General features: G+C 46.5%; 1 protein-coding gene across 5 annotated transcripts in view; it reads right to left on the reverse strand.

The window, feature by feature from the left end:
- Positions 1 to 13807, reverse strand: part of Adat1 (adenosine deaminase, tRNA-specific 1) — a 33388-nt gene extending 19581 nt beyond the window's left edge. For 3 of the 5 annotated variants that reach the window (NM_001357186.1, NM_013925.5, NM_001357185.1), the window contains exons 1-7: positions 13681 to 13802; positions 11705 to 11912; positions 11351 to 11419; positions 9323 to 9377; positions 8622 to 8752; positions 3662 to 4265; positions 799 to 944 (exon numbers count right to left, since the gene is read on the reverse strand). In NM_001357186.1, the coding sequence (NP_001344115.1) occupies positions 799 to 944; positions 3662 to 4265; positions 8622 to 8752; positions 9323 to 9377; positions 11351 to 11419; positions 11705 to 11873 (1174 nt within the window). In that variant the 5' untranslated portion in view covers positions 11874 to 11912; positions 13681 to 13802. Of the gene's footprint in view, positions 1 to 798; positions 945 to 3661; positions 4266 to 8621; positions 8753 to 9322; positions 9378 to 11350; positions 11420 to 11704; positions 11913 to 13680 lie in introns of all 5 variants that reach the window. The other 2 variants (XM_006531075.4, NM_001357184.1) reach the window with 2 other exon arrangements.
- Positions 13808 to 14312: the final 505 nt, after the last annotated feature.

Genomic DNA, 14312 nt, shown 5'->3' on the forward strand with positions numbered 1-14312 from the left:
AAAGCAAAGCAAATAAACCAGTTGTCAAATAGTTCACAAAAATATCTCTGTGATTCTACAGCAGCATGAAAGCTGTCTATGACATCAAAATCAAGTTGGGTGTGATGCTTGGCTCACCAGGGTTCAGTGACATCAAACGGTTCACGATTATTACTATAGCTTACGGTTTACTATACTTATTTACAGGGGGAGAGGCATACACAGGTCATGGTGCACATGTGACGGTCAGAGGCCATGCTAAGTGGAGGTGGGTTCTTCGCTCCCCTTATAAGTTCCTAGCTTACAATTTCTTTGAAAATTTATTATATGCTAGGTACAGAATTATAAATTATAATATATATATGCATATTTATAATATTTAAACATAATTTCTTTTTGTTTGTTTGTTTGTTTGTTTGTTTTCAAGCCAGGGTTTCTCTGTATAGCCCTGGCTGTCCTGTAACTCACTTTGTAGACCAGGCTGGCCTTGAACTCAGAAATCCACCTGCCTCTGCCTCCCGAGTGCTGGGATTAAAAGTGTGCACCACCACGCCCGGCTTAAACAGAATTTCTTAATTCTCATAATAGCCATGATAAGCAATATTCTAATCTAAAAATAAAGTAGGCCAAGACAGGGTAAGTGACCTGGTCAGGACCTCACAGGGCATCTTCCAAGGAACACACTGGGGTTCCCACTGTCCTAGGCTTCGTGATGCTGACCAGTTGGGGTTCCCACTGTCCTCCGAGGCTTCATGATGCTGACCCGTCTAGGGCAGTCTGTGATGCTCCAGGGTAAACAAGCCAACCGGGATCCCTTACCTGCCCCACAGGGGACGAGTCGGCCTGGACTGTCACCTCTTTTCCTGTGCACCGCACAGCGGCTCTGTTCAAACAGTAAACCCGACTGCTGTATTTCCAGTTCTTGAACTCCAAAGCCTCTGGGTAAAACCAAGGTTTCCTCACACCTAAGTTCAAAGGAAAATGCACTCAGTTTAGCTGGACCTAGAGAAAAGGCTCTCAGAGCTCAGTGTCCAAGCCTTCCGAGAACCACAGGGCCCAGGAGCTGGGTGAGTTTGTTTTACTTGCTGAGGAGGGACAAGTGAGCCATGTCAGATTTCCCACAGTGAGAACTTTAAAATAAATGAGGCGGTGGTGGCATACACATTTAATTCCAGCACTCAGGAGGCAGGTGGATCTCTGTGAGTTGGAGGCCAGCCTGGTCTCCAGAGCAAGTTCCAAGACAGCCAGGGCTATAGAAAGACCTGGTCTCAAAAAAATAAAATAAAAAAACAAAAACAAAAAGCAAGCAAGCAAACAAACCAAAAGCAAAACACAAAAACCAAACAACAACAAAAGAAGCTTTTAAATTTATTATTTATTTATTGGAGAGAGGCTCCCGGGTGGCCTAGGATGGTCACGAACCTGAATTCCGGCAGAGGATGACCCTGAAATTCTGATCCTCTTGCCTCTGCCTCGTGAGTGCGGGGTTACAGGTGTGCACTATAGCTTACCCTGTTTTATGAGGTGCTGAGGATCAACCAGAGAGCCTTACTTATGCCTGCCAGCAAGCAGTTTACCAACTGAGCAACGCACCCCCATCCCCAGCAAGAATTTTATGGCTTAAAAGATCCCATCCTACCGGTCTGAGGCATAGCTACAAACGAAGTTAATGCCCATCGGTGGGGGTCAGAAATCTAAAATTTTACTCTCATTTTGAGAAACTTAAACTACACCTTGTTCACACAGGCTTTCTAGGAAATCCTTCAAACAACCCAAACTAAAATAACCCTACACTATAAAAGTTGTATTTTTCCTCTTCTGAACAAGCCAGGTGCTCACATGACGCAAATCCAGTGCACAGATGGGAACTTCAGATCTCAGAAACTTTACAACTATTAGCAGCCAACACCACACTCCATGCCCTTTCCAGTGCCAGGAACGACTCGCCTTTTGTGGTTATTTCACAGCAACGGAGTCAAACGTGTGTGTTACTTCACTTAGCTTGATACTTAATGGCTCACTCACATGGATGCTGTAGCATGTATCTGAACACTAACTAGTCTTTTTTTTTTTTTGAGACTGGATCTCACATAGCCAGGTTAGCCTTGAACTTAATGTAACTTCAAGTCCTTTCTAACAGAGAACAGTACTGCTTGTTTAAATGCACAATGCTTTTTTGTTTGCTTACTTTCTTAAAGATTTATTTATTTATTTTATGTATATGAGAACTCTGTCGCTGTCCTCAGTCACACCAGAAGAAGGCATTAGATCCCATTACAGATGGTTACAAGCCACCTGTGGTTGCTGGGAATTGAATCCAGGACCTCTGGAAAAGCATTCAGTGCTCTTAACTGATGAGCCATCTCTCCAAGCTCTGTTTGTATGCTTTTTAAGACAGGGTCTCAGATGTATACTGGCTGTCCTGGAACTCACTACGTAAACTAGGCTGGCCTCGAAGCTCACGAAGGTCCAAATGCCTCTGCCTCCTTGAGCACTGGGACTAAAGACGTATGTCGCCTCGCCTAAATGTTATCACTGGATAGGAGGGAAAGAAGAATAGATGGGGAGAGAGATCTTTGAATCTAATTTTTTTTCTTTTGTTTCTTCTTTGAGCACAACTAGCAAACTGCAACCAACCCCCTAGATGACCACCGACCACCAACCTTGCCTCTTGAGGCCCTAGCATTTATATACTCTCTGAAAAGTTCCCAGAATTCCAAATATCACACAATGGAAGAAACTATCTGCAGCTGGCAAAACCATGTCTCTGCTAGAGCGCGATTCAGACAGTCCTAAGCAGCCCCATAGCCCACACCTGGGATTAAAATGAAAGCACAGTCTTAGAATGTGTTTTTTCTGAGTTTTAAAAAGAACCCAAAATCCCAATATTGTCACTGTAGGGATAAAAACTAATATTTAGTTTTTAAAAATTGTTTCTTGTTTGTTTGCATGCTTTTTTTCCCTTTCTTTTTGAGACTGGATCTCATGTAGCCTAGGCTGGCGCCTCAAACTCTTATCTATAGAGCTAAGGGTAACTTTGAACTTCTGATCTTCCTCTCCACCCCCCACCCCCCCACCCCACCCCGCAAATGCTAAGACTAGAAGTCTATGTCTCCACTGTCACCATCATGCCCAGTTTTATGTTGTGCTGAGATCCAACCTAGAGCTTTCCATTGAAATTAGGCAAGCGCTCTTCCAACTGAGATGCATGCCCCAGCCCTGGCCATTACTCTGCTTACTGCGGAAGTACACAGAAGAAAGCCGATAATGTACAGCCTTAACAAAGAAGAGAAGCGCCCGTACCACCATGACTCAGAGGTGATTACCGACGAGCAGCCTCCTACAGCTTTCCGTACTGGCATATTTTAGGACAAGACAGAGCTTACTTCATCTTCTAAATTGCTCTTTAGGCCTCACAAACATCTTTTACATTAAATATTTATCAACACTATTTTTAACCAAAAAAAAAAAAAAAAAAAACCCTCACTTAATTTTCAACTGTAGAACATTTCTTTTTTCTTTCCTTTCCCTTTAAGTTACTGTGCATATAATGCAAACCTAAGACTTACACAGTCTTAATTATTTCTTTACAAAAAGTGACAAGATGGGAAACTGAAGAGTCTATGGGTGCAGACTGCTGGCTTCTCGCTCCTCCTCTGCTGCCCTCCCCCACTCCTCTCACCTGCCAGTCAATGCTCTCCTCATGGCTTCCTGGCTGTACGGGCACTTCCCGATGACCACAGCTGACAGGTAGATAGGCTTCTCCAGGAAGTGCATCAGCAGTGCGCCCTGGCATCCGAGGACATTCCACCTTGCCATCTTGTCACTGCAGGACATGGAGCATGTCCTGTCTCCCCTGCCAGGTTTTACACGAAGTAGCCCCACCTGGTGGTAGGCAGCACCTGGCTCTCTCAAGTCTCCAGTTTCTCCAGGAACACACTTGGCTCCCGTCCTGTACACATCCACCACTCTGAAGCTACCTGAAGCTATTCCATTGGCAGCATCTGGTTCCTCCTTGGTGAGATCAGAGCTGCTGACATCTGGTTTGACTGGACCACTTTCCTGGGTCCCATGGTGAGCTACACAATTGGAGAGTGACCTGGCAGGTGTTCCCAGCCTCATCTTCTTGGCTACAGGACTGGCGGGATCTTCACAGTTCCTTTTATCTTTAGAATCCTCTAGATTCTCAGTCTCTTGTACAGGTGAGTTGTTGGCCCAACTTCTGATGACAGGACAGCAAGGCTGTTCTTCAAACTCGAGCATCGGGATGATGGAGGCATCCCCACCTGCACAAGAAGGAGCCCCTGAACCAGTAATTCTCAGAATGAGTCCCCCCGACCAGTGACAGCAATGTGCCTTATGAGTTAGAAATGCAAACTGTGAGGCTGGAGAGACAGCTCGGTGGCAGAGGATTGCCTGGCATACTGGAGATCCCAAGTTTGTGTTCTGTCTGTGTGTGTGTGTGTGCACACGCGCACGCGTGCGTGTAGAGCAAATTATTGGGACCTTGGGACCTAATATACATGCTGAACCAGAAACTCTGAAGGTGGGACCCAGAAGTCTGTTTAATAAGCTGAGTAGGCCATTCTGATGCAAGCTTAAAGACTCATGGCCTTAAAACAAGGCAATGTGTTTTCCCTGCTGAGCCCAGATGAATTAAGAGGGAGACAGGCGATAAGCCTTGGTAAAGCATAGGCCTAAGGGGCATATGGCCAGGTCTTGATTGCAACCAACATTAAAAAAAAGGAAAAGAATAAATAAAAACCCCAAACCGCATGCTCATATGCAGGTGTGCACATGGCATGGCACATGTGTGGAGGTCAAAGGACAACTGCCAGTGCCAGTCCCCACCCTCCTCTTTGTTTGAGACAGGATCCTGTTCCCTGCTGCATACGCCAGAAATCCATTTTGTCATAGGAGTGCTGGGATTATAGGTATGGCCTAGTGTGTCTGGCTTTGTGCAGGTTCTAGAGATTTAAACTCGGACGGAATGGCTGATGGCAAACACGGAGACCTCCATGGACAGTCTTCTTTCCTCAGTAACACTCGGGCTGGAGAGGGGTGCTCAGTGGTTAAGAGGGCTTGCTGTCCTTCCATGGGCCAAGGTTCGGTTCCTAGCACCCACATCAGGCGGTTCATAACCTGTAATCCCAGTGTCAGAGGGTCTGCTGGTACTTGTATGTAGGTGGTACACATAAACACCCACATAATCATAACGTAAGCAACAATAAGGAAATGTATCTGTAAAAGTTAACAGTATATAACATATAAACAAACACGTGTCGGACAGCAAGGTGCAGGCATTCAAGCCCACATCAATCTCAGGTCTGCAGGAAGCTCCTTCCTAGACCCCGCAGGTTACAACTTCTCATGAGAGAACTGGAAAACTGACCACTGAAACAAACATTGCAAGGAATTTCTACCACAAGGAAGTTTAGAAGCCCTGCTTTAGACCAGAGTCTCTCAGTGTCTACACTCATGAGACTTTTGTTTGTCTTCTCTTTTGAGATAAGGCCTTCTGTAACTCGTACTGGCCTCATGGTAAGCACTTTACCGAGTTCCAGCCCCTAGCCTGACAACTACTGATTTACAATGAGCAAGGTATCCCAAGGGCACTTGTGGCCTGAGAGCCTGTAAGATGCCTTGGAAAACAGTAATGGCTTATTTCATGGCTGAGTAAATTCGACAAACATTAATCAAAATATCCTCATCTTGGGGATTTTATGATGTATAGTCTCACAGAAAAGACCCAAAATAAGCTACAAGGTCCAGTCCACACCAGTGTTTCTGAAAGCGCCGGTGTCTCCCTGTGCTGTTTTACAGAGTCCTCATCTCTTCTGTGCCCACAGAAACCAAAGCAAACCTGAGGTCAGGGGAAAGCGCAGCACTCCCTTGAGAGGAAGCTCTTTCTTCAAACACCAGCCCAATGTGTGCTGCCTTCCCAGTGTGCAAAGCGTACTTGTAGTCTTTATAACCACAGAGTGGCAAAGGAAAGAGGGACAGAGAAGGAGAAATGTCGCAGGACAGGCCGCCTGGCTGGCTGACTTCCAGAGACCTTACAAGGTGACAGAAACTTTGGAGAATCCACTGGGGCCCACCTCCTACTCTGTAGGCTCAGAGATGTGATCTCGACAGATGCCTGAGTGCGGGAGGCTGACTCACACCAATAAAACACAAAGGCAAGCGTGGAAAGTAGCTAACCGAGACCCACGGTATTCCCTAGTAATGAGAAGTAAATGTCAGGGGGGCCAGAGTCGCACTTGTAGGCAGCGTGCTCCCTTCCTACAGATAAGCCACGGGCGGGGGAGTGCCACACTGTGCAAGGCGCACCACATTGTAAGGTTACTCATGAACAGAGGGAGTTGTGTCAGTGGTTGAAGAATTTTTTCCAGCAAAACAATTCCCAGAGGCCTTAAGATCAACAGAGGACTGCCAACTTCTTACTTAAGATCTTAAAAAGCAAAACAAAATCCAATTATCACAATTAACAAAAGGAAGAAAGAACCTAACCCCCACCCCCACAACCACCCCCCAGCTGTTCTTCCTCCCACTTCTCAGCACACAGTCATCATTCCCCCAGAGCCCTGAGGAGAACCTGGACGTCATCTCTGCCTTCATCCTTCCTAAGCAATCACGAGGTCAGTCACTGTCCTCCTGAAGCCGGCTTACACTTACTCAACTGTCTCCATCGCCTTAGTGACCGCTGCCCTCCCCAGATCACCATACTCTCACCTTAAAACAAGATTCTGAGACCCTTTACACTTGAATTACCTACCACACTACTACCCACTCTTGAGTTTTCTTGCTTTGCACAGACACCCGCAGAGCAGCACGGCCTGAGTCCCCTGGTCTGGGAAGTCCCTCAGGAGGCTGACATCCTGGATAAACCCCCCAGGGCTTTACTCAGGCTAAGCAAGCACTGAGTCTTCTTCATTGCTTGATACTCAGTGTCCCTATTGTGTCCAGTGTTAGAGAACATCGGTTCACGACAGGACCGGTGGCTCACCTCTGTAACCTCGGGAGGTGCAGGCAAGGCGGACTAATAGCAGGACTGGGCTACAAATACAAACATCCCCAGTGTGCGGAACATGCCTAAATTCCCTACACTTGGGAGACTGAGGCAGAAAGATGGCTCAGAGTTTCTGGTTCGGCATGTATACTAGGTCCCAAGGCCAGCCAGGACGACTTAGCAAAAACCTGTGTCACACCAGTGAGAGGGCTCAGTATGTAAGTGTGTGTAAGTATGTAAGTGAGAGGGCTCAGTATGTGTATAAATGTGTGAGAGGGCTCAGTATGTAAGTATGTGTGTAAGTGTGTAAGTGAGAGGGCTCAGTATGTAAGTGTGTAAGTATGTGAGAGGGCTCAGGATGTAAGTATGTAAGTGAGAGGGCTCAGTATGTAAGTATGTCAGTGTGTAAGTATGTAAGTGAGAGGGCTCAGTATGTGTATAAATGTGTGAGAGGGCTCAGTATGTAAGTATGTGTGTAAGTGTGTAAGTGAGAGGGCTCAGTATGTAAGTAAGTGTGTGTGTAAGTGTGTAAGTGAGAGGGCTCAGTATATAAGTATGTAAGTGTGTGAGAGGGCTCAGTATGTAAGTATGTGTGTGAGTGTGTAAGTATGTACATATGCAAGTGTGTAAGTATGTGAGAGGGCTCAGTATGTAAGTATGTAAGTATGTAAGTGAGAGGGCTCAGTATGTAAGGGTTGCTCGTTGCTGCCAAGCCTAATGAACTGAGTTCCATCTCCAGAGCCCACCTGGTGGGAGCAGAGAACGAGTAACTACAAGTTGTCTGTCTGTCTCTGTGTATATACAGCAGCACATGTATATATGTGTATATACAACATACACGCACAGTCTCTTTTTCTCTCGAAATATATAATTTAAAAAGTCTCAAAAAATGTCAGGTGGTGGTGGCGCTCGCCTTTAATCCCAGCACTTGGGAGGCAGAGGCAGGCGATTTTCTGACTTCGAGGCCAGCCTGGTCTACAAAGTGAGTTCCAGGACAGCCAGGGCTACACAGAGAAACCCTGTCTCGAAAAACCAAAAAAAAAAAAAAAAAAAAAAAGAGAGAGAGCGAGAGAGAGAAAGAAATATATACTTGTTCAATGAATAGATGAATGAATGAAATGGGCTTTAAGATTAGTTACTGCAGTAAGACTTTGTGCTTTTTGAGCCCCTAATAATTCTACTGTACTTTTTTTTTTTTTAAAGATTTATTTATTGGTTATATGTAAGTACACTGTCGCTGTCTTCAGACACTCCAGAAGAGGGAGTCAGATCTCGTTAAGGATGGTTGTGAGCCACCATGTGGTTGCTGGGATTTGAACTCCGGACCTTCGGAAGAGCAGTCGGGTGCTCTTACCCACTGAGCCATCTCACCAGCCCTCTACTGTACTTTGTAGGGGTTAAGTTTGAAGATGCCCACCCCTGACTTTGAGAACTAACAGTGTAAGACTCTACACTGCCCTACATCTGCCCTTTGCTTTCCCCAGAAGCAATGTGACTGTGTATATAAATAGTCGCTGCCATTAGTTTTAGCTGTTTTTAGCCAGAATTACCTTTGGAGAAACATCTCTGTGAGGGAGACAAGCACTGGGAAGCAGGCAACAGAACAATACTCCCAAGGTTTGAGTATACTTACAGGGTGTGTGGCTAGAGAAAAACACAAACGACAGGTCAGGTCTGAGCCTCCACAGTCCTCTTTGGGTCCCTGGAACAAAGATGCTATCCTCTTTCAGGACGGCTGCCAAATGGAGCTGATGGAGAAGGTATCTGAGAGGCACAAGATACCAGAATGAACCGGTAGGCTGGTGACGTAGCTCAGGGGACCTTACATGCTGAGGGCCTAGCGAATGCGACAGATACCCCTTGGCTTGATCCCCTTGCGCTGGAAAATCAGTTAAATGGAGAAAAAGGATAAACAGCACACTTCTGTGGTAAAGAGAGCTCTCAGGTTGGATAACTGCAGGAGAGGGCTAAATAGAATGAGACTGGTCGTGACCTGGCCTTATGGGAATGATAGAAATGAGACCGTTGAGAAGGTTGGAAGCTCTCAGGCTTCACCCTGACCTGCTGAGGTCAGAGTCTGAGAAGGCTGGTCATTTTCTCCACTCCCACCCCTGTGCTGGGTTTGAACCCAGTGCCAGGCAAGCGCCCCATCACTAAGCTTATGCCCCGGCCCAGAAACCTGGGTTTAGCAGGTGATTCTGAGGCTTATGCAGGCTAGAGAGCCACTAACTTATGCCCTGGTAGTTCTGCGAGACATGATCTGCATTAGCGCCAGCTTCCTAGAAATGCAAACCCCGTTCCAAGACCGAGACTATTTGGGGAGTGTAGCTTTACCTCTGGAAACTCCTTCTGGCTATGATCTCAGCATGGCTGTCATTGAGGATGTCCCCTGTGGCAAAGACAGGACATATATTGTAATGAAGACGTGGCATCGAGAGCCTGGAAGAACATCCAGCAGGCCCCCACGCCAGCACTCAGGATGACCATGTTACCCTTGGAGGGCACTGAGCTTGTGTTTCTCAATATATGGGACCATAAGACACTTTGGATAGGGGGAAAGCCTACAGGATATAGGAAGAAGTGGGCGTGGTGGGGCATGTCTTTAATCCTAGCATTTGAGAGGCAGAGGCTGGTGGATCTCTGTGAGTGTGAGGTCAGCCTGGTTTATACAGGGAGTTCTAGGCCTGCCAGGGCGACACAGAGAGACTTTGTCTCAAACAAACAAACAAGCCAGCAAAAATATACAAAATCGTTTAGCCACAAGATGTCAAGAATACCCCTGCCCATGTGATGATGACCAAAATACTCTGGACAATGCCAAAGACACCTTGAATACAAAATTGCCAGTGACTGCCAGGTCCACAGTAGTATATGTAACCCAAGGTTTAGGCAGGAACACCATGAGTTCCAGGCCAGTCTGAATGACATAGCATTTTATAGATACGCCTGGCCTATATAGTAAGATCTTATCTCAAAATACTAAGTATAAGCAAAACAAAGTACCTCTAGTCGAGAACCACTGATTTAGAGAAATGATTTTTTAAGTGCTTCAAGATTGAATCTAGGGTCTTACGCAGCCAGGCAAGTGCACTGCCCCTGAGCTACTGCCCCAGATTCTCTCAATTTTTAAAAGATATCTATCTTATTGTACTTTTATTTATTTTGTATATATGTGCCATGGTGTGTGTGCATGTGACACAAGATGCATGGTGACATCAGCGGACGATTCAAAGCCTCCTTCTTCTACCGTGTGGGCTCAGGGAATCAAGCTTACCTTGAGGCTCGGTGACAGGCAGGGTCTCACCTTGAAGCTCTAGCTGGCCTGGAGCTCATCAGAACGCCATAGAAATCCACCAGTCTTGGCTTCCCAAGTGCTGGGCTTACAACCATGCACCACCAACCCTGACACTTACTCTATTTATTTATTTTTGTGACTTGGGGGTTTCACTAAGCTGGTTAAGTTCTTCTTCAACTCCACCTGTGGCCCAAACAGGCCTTGAAATTTAGATCCTCCCCCTGCCTCAGCTTCCTAAGCCACTGAGATTACAGGCTTGTGCCACCCGGTTACAGAAATCTTGCGTCTGCAACTCAGGGATGGAGATCTCTTATACCACGGCATCATAGTCATGCTCACGGTGACACATTTCCACAGCGGACGTGACACTGTCCTGGAATACAGGAGTGACGGCTAGGAGGACGGAAGGGACGTCAGCATTCTTGCTGATGCCGAAGGCCTGTTCATGGTTGCTTGCCGGCTTCCGAAGCTCCAAGGCTGCCCCTTCTCCCTACTAAGCCCGACTGCCTTCCAGATGTAGCGTGGGATGACTGAACTCAGGAACCTTTGGTTCAAACCTGAGAGCGCTGACTGCCTTTCAGAAGCACAAGCCTGGGGATTTCCGCCCCGATTTGGATTTCTTTTCCTTCTTTTCTCTTGAGGCAGAGAATTTACTATGCTGGTCTTGAACGTCTTTGCCACAGCGTCTAGTGTGGGGTTGACAGGGATGCACCACCATGTTCATGTTCAGCTCTGGATTCTCATTTTTTAAGAAAATGAATGGTCAGCTGGGTGGCGGTGCATACCTTTAATTCCAGTGCTAGGGAAGCAGAGGCAGGCGGATGATCTCCGTGGGTTCGAGGCCAGCCTGGTCTATAGAGTTCCAGGACAGCCAGGGCTACACAGAGAATCCCTGTCGCAAAAAAACAACAACAACAAAACGAAGCCAAAGAACGGTCTTCGGATCCTGAGGACAGTCAGTGGTGAATGAAGGGTCAGCCACTCTAAGCAGCATGGCCCCATTTCCTTGACAAGGTCAGTATGGACTTAGCACAGAGACTACTGTTTAGAGCCCAGTCTTTGCTTACCGCTCTCTCGCATCTTGGACTGGCCTATGCATTTTGTTCCTGTTCCCATTGAGACAACTTCCTTTGTCACTGAGAGGAAAAAACAAAACAAAACAAACAAAGCATTAATTAAGCGAGTGGACTCTCAGAGGCTGAACACTTCCTAGTGTTTCGGTTTAATAAGTCCACATTCCTCCGTTCTCTGGAGGATTCTCACAGATGGAGTCAACGGGACTGCAGTTCCCTTGGGGTGGTTTGTCGCCACCAGAAGTACTGCGCCACCTGGTGGGCAAAATGGGGAAAACACCTAACATAGTTCCCATAACCCAGTAAGTTGCAATGGTTGCTGACAGGGAGAAAGAAAGGGGCTCTCACCTTGCACTTCCTTCTCAGGGATGTCACAAGCTTGGTTAGCTGAAGCCTGAATCTTCACCACAGCTGCCAGCAAGGTCCACTCACGATTTGGCTCAGGCTTCCCCTGCTTGGGCAGTCTGACGTTATAGTGTGCATAGCACAGCTGAGCGATCTCATCCGCGGTCCACATAGGTGGAGCTGGAGCTGAGGCCACTATAGAAAGCCAAATCTATCAGAACAGAAAGGAGAAACAGCGTAGTAAGATAGAACCTCACTCCAACACTCCAGCCATCTCTAGTGAAGCCCCACGGTGCTCAGACTAAGGTTGTTTTTTTTTTTTTTTTTTCTTATTAACCTCCCTCCCTTCCCATCTTTAATGAAGAGTGAAGCCCAGGGGCCGGGCGTGGTGGTGCACGCCTTTAATCCCAGCACTGGGGAGGCAGAGGCAGGTGGATTTCTGAGTTCGAGGCCAGCCTGGTCTACAAAGTGAGTTCCAGGACAGCCAGGGCTACACAGAGAAACCCTGTCTCAACAAACAAAACAAAACAAAAAACAACAAAAAAAGAGTGAAGCCCAGAAGACAAGCTATTTCTTCAAGATCAACACAAATGATAAGTTAATGAATGTGGCCATTCTATGTTTTACACTGTCCTCTCAGATTTCAGCTTGCTTTGGGCATGTTAGCACCTTACAAGGTTTCTTTTGAGACAAATGTTCTTTTCCTCCGTTTCTAATCTACCTCACTCCAGCAAATTTCCAAAGTCTCTCACTGAAAGCTCTCACAGCAGCTGTGTTTAAGGGTGTGGGCATGGAGTTATACTTTCTAGGTTTCAATCTCAGTTTTAATACAGATGAACTGTGTGATTCCTGGGTAATTAGTTTTCACATCTGTTAAAACATGACTAATAGTATTTAACATTTTTTTTTCTAGACAGGGCTTTTCTGTGTAACAGTCCTGGCTGTCCTAGGACTTGCTCTGTAGACCTGGGTGCCCTGGAACGCACAGAGATCACCTGCCTCTGCCTCCTTTGTGCTAGGATTAAAGGCACGTGCCACCTAGCTAGTATTTAACATCTCTTATAAATACTTAAAAAGGCAAATGTCTATATACTGTGATTAGCATTCAGAAGATACAACATTTGGTGATCTGGGAAATTTGTATTGGTGGCAGAAGAGAAGCAATGTAACGGGCACACCAAGCCACTTCCATACAACCTAACAGAACATTATGCAGATCAGATCTGAAAGAGGCCTACAGTTGGCAGAAGAAATTCTCTCACTCTTGGCTGTTAGCGCTCACTGGATATAGCTCGACTTCAGTCGATTATATAAAAAGCTCCGTAGATGAGCTCACGCGATGGCTAGAGATGGCAGAGCATTTGTAGAATAAACAACAGAATTGTTTTTTTTGTTAGTTTGTTTTTTTTCTGAGCTCTGATGCGATGTTTTGGCAAGGTATTTCTAAGACTTCTGCAAAATGCAGGCACATTTTGCAGTAAATGGTAATGACTATTCTGGCAGGGGCTGACAGAGATTGTAACTTTCAAGTCTAACGCAGAGAAGTCTTGTATTTCTAGAAGGAATCCCAGAATCCTGTTAGTTCCTGATAGGCATCACAGAAGTTTATTTTATGAAGGTAGCCATCTGCCATTAAATTCGAGGTACACATTAGAACTACAAAACAAGGGGACGAAGCGGTCCAAACTACATCACGTCATTCACGCAGTTGTCGAACGTTTCGATATTTTGGGTCCGCTGTAATTCATCTCTACAACCCCAGGGCTCCTTCATACGAAGCAGCTCACAACAGGTATTGCTTTGGCTAAAAATAACAGTGCAAAGGTTGAAAAAACAAACAAACACTTCTTTTCCCACCCTTCCTACCGCAGGGCTGGAGAGCCTAGCAGGGCTGAGACCCCTCCCCGTGGGAGCAGTGGACACAGGTCCTCACAGTCTCCCCCCACCGCCCTCCCCTCGGCCAACTGTGTAGAGCTAACCCCGAGACGCCGATCCGGAGTCCCTCACACCCTATTATCCACGCGCCGCAACCTCCACGCGATGCCCCTCTACCGCCACGCTCGTTTAACCAGGTTGCGCAGCGGAAGTGACGCCCTAGAGGGCCGCTCCGGTCAAGCTCTGCCCGCAAAGCACGCTGGTCTTTGTAGTCTGTGGGAACGGTGCAAAGGGGAGGAAGCCGCCTCCGCAGCAAAGACCGACTTAGCTCGCATCTCATCAAAATTTTGAACAGAACTATAAGCAGATCCTCTGACAGTTTCTCACCTCAGTCATGGGCTTGGATGACCTGGCCCTCACTCATTTCTCTCATAACCCATTGTTATTCTTCAAATCGTTTCTTTTTTTTTTTTTTTTTTTTTCGAGACAGGGTTTCTCTGTGTAGCCCTGGCTGTCCTGGAACTTACTCTGTAGACCAGGCTGGCCTCGAACTCAGAAATCCACCTGCCTCTGCCTCCGGAGTGCTGGGATTAAAGGCATGAGCCACCACTGCCCGGCTCTTCAAATACAGTCTTATGGACATATATGCATGTATATATTTTAAAAGATTTATGTGCGTGTGCCTGTATCAATTGTCAATTTGTGCACATATGTGCATGCAAATGCCCAAGGCAGC

The sequence above is a fragment of the Mus musculus genome, chromosome 8, assembly GCF_000001635.26.
Source record: "Mus musculus strain C57BL/6J chromosome 8, GRCm38.p6 C57BL/6J".
NCBI lineage: Eukaryota > Metazoa > Chordata > Mammalia > Rodentia > Muridae > Mus > Mus musculus.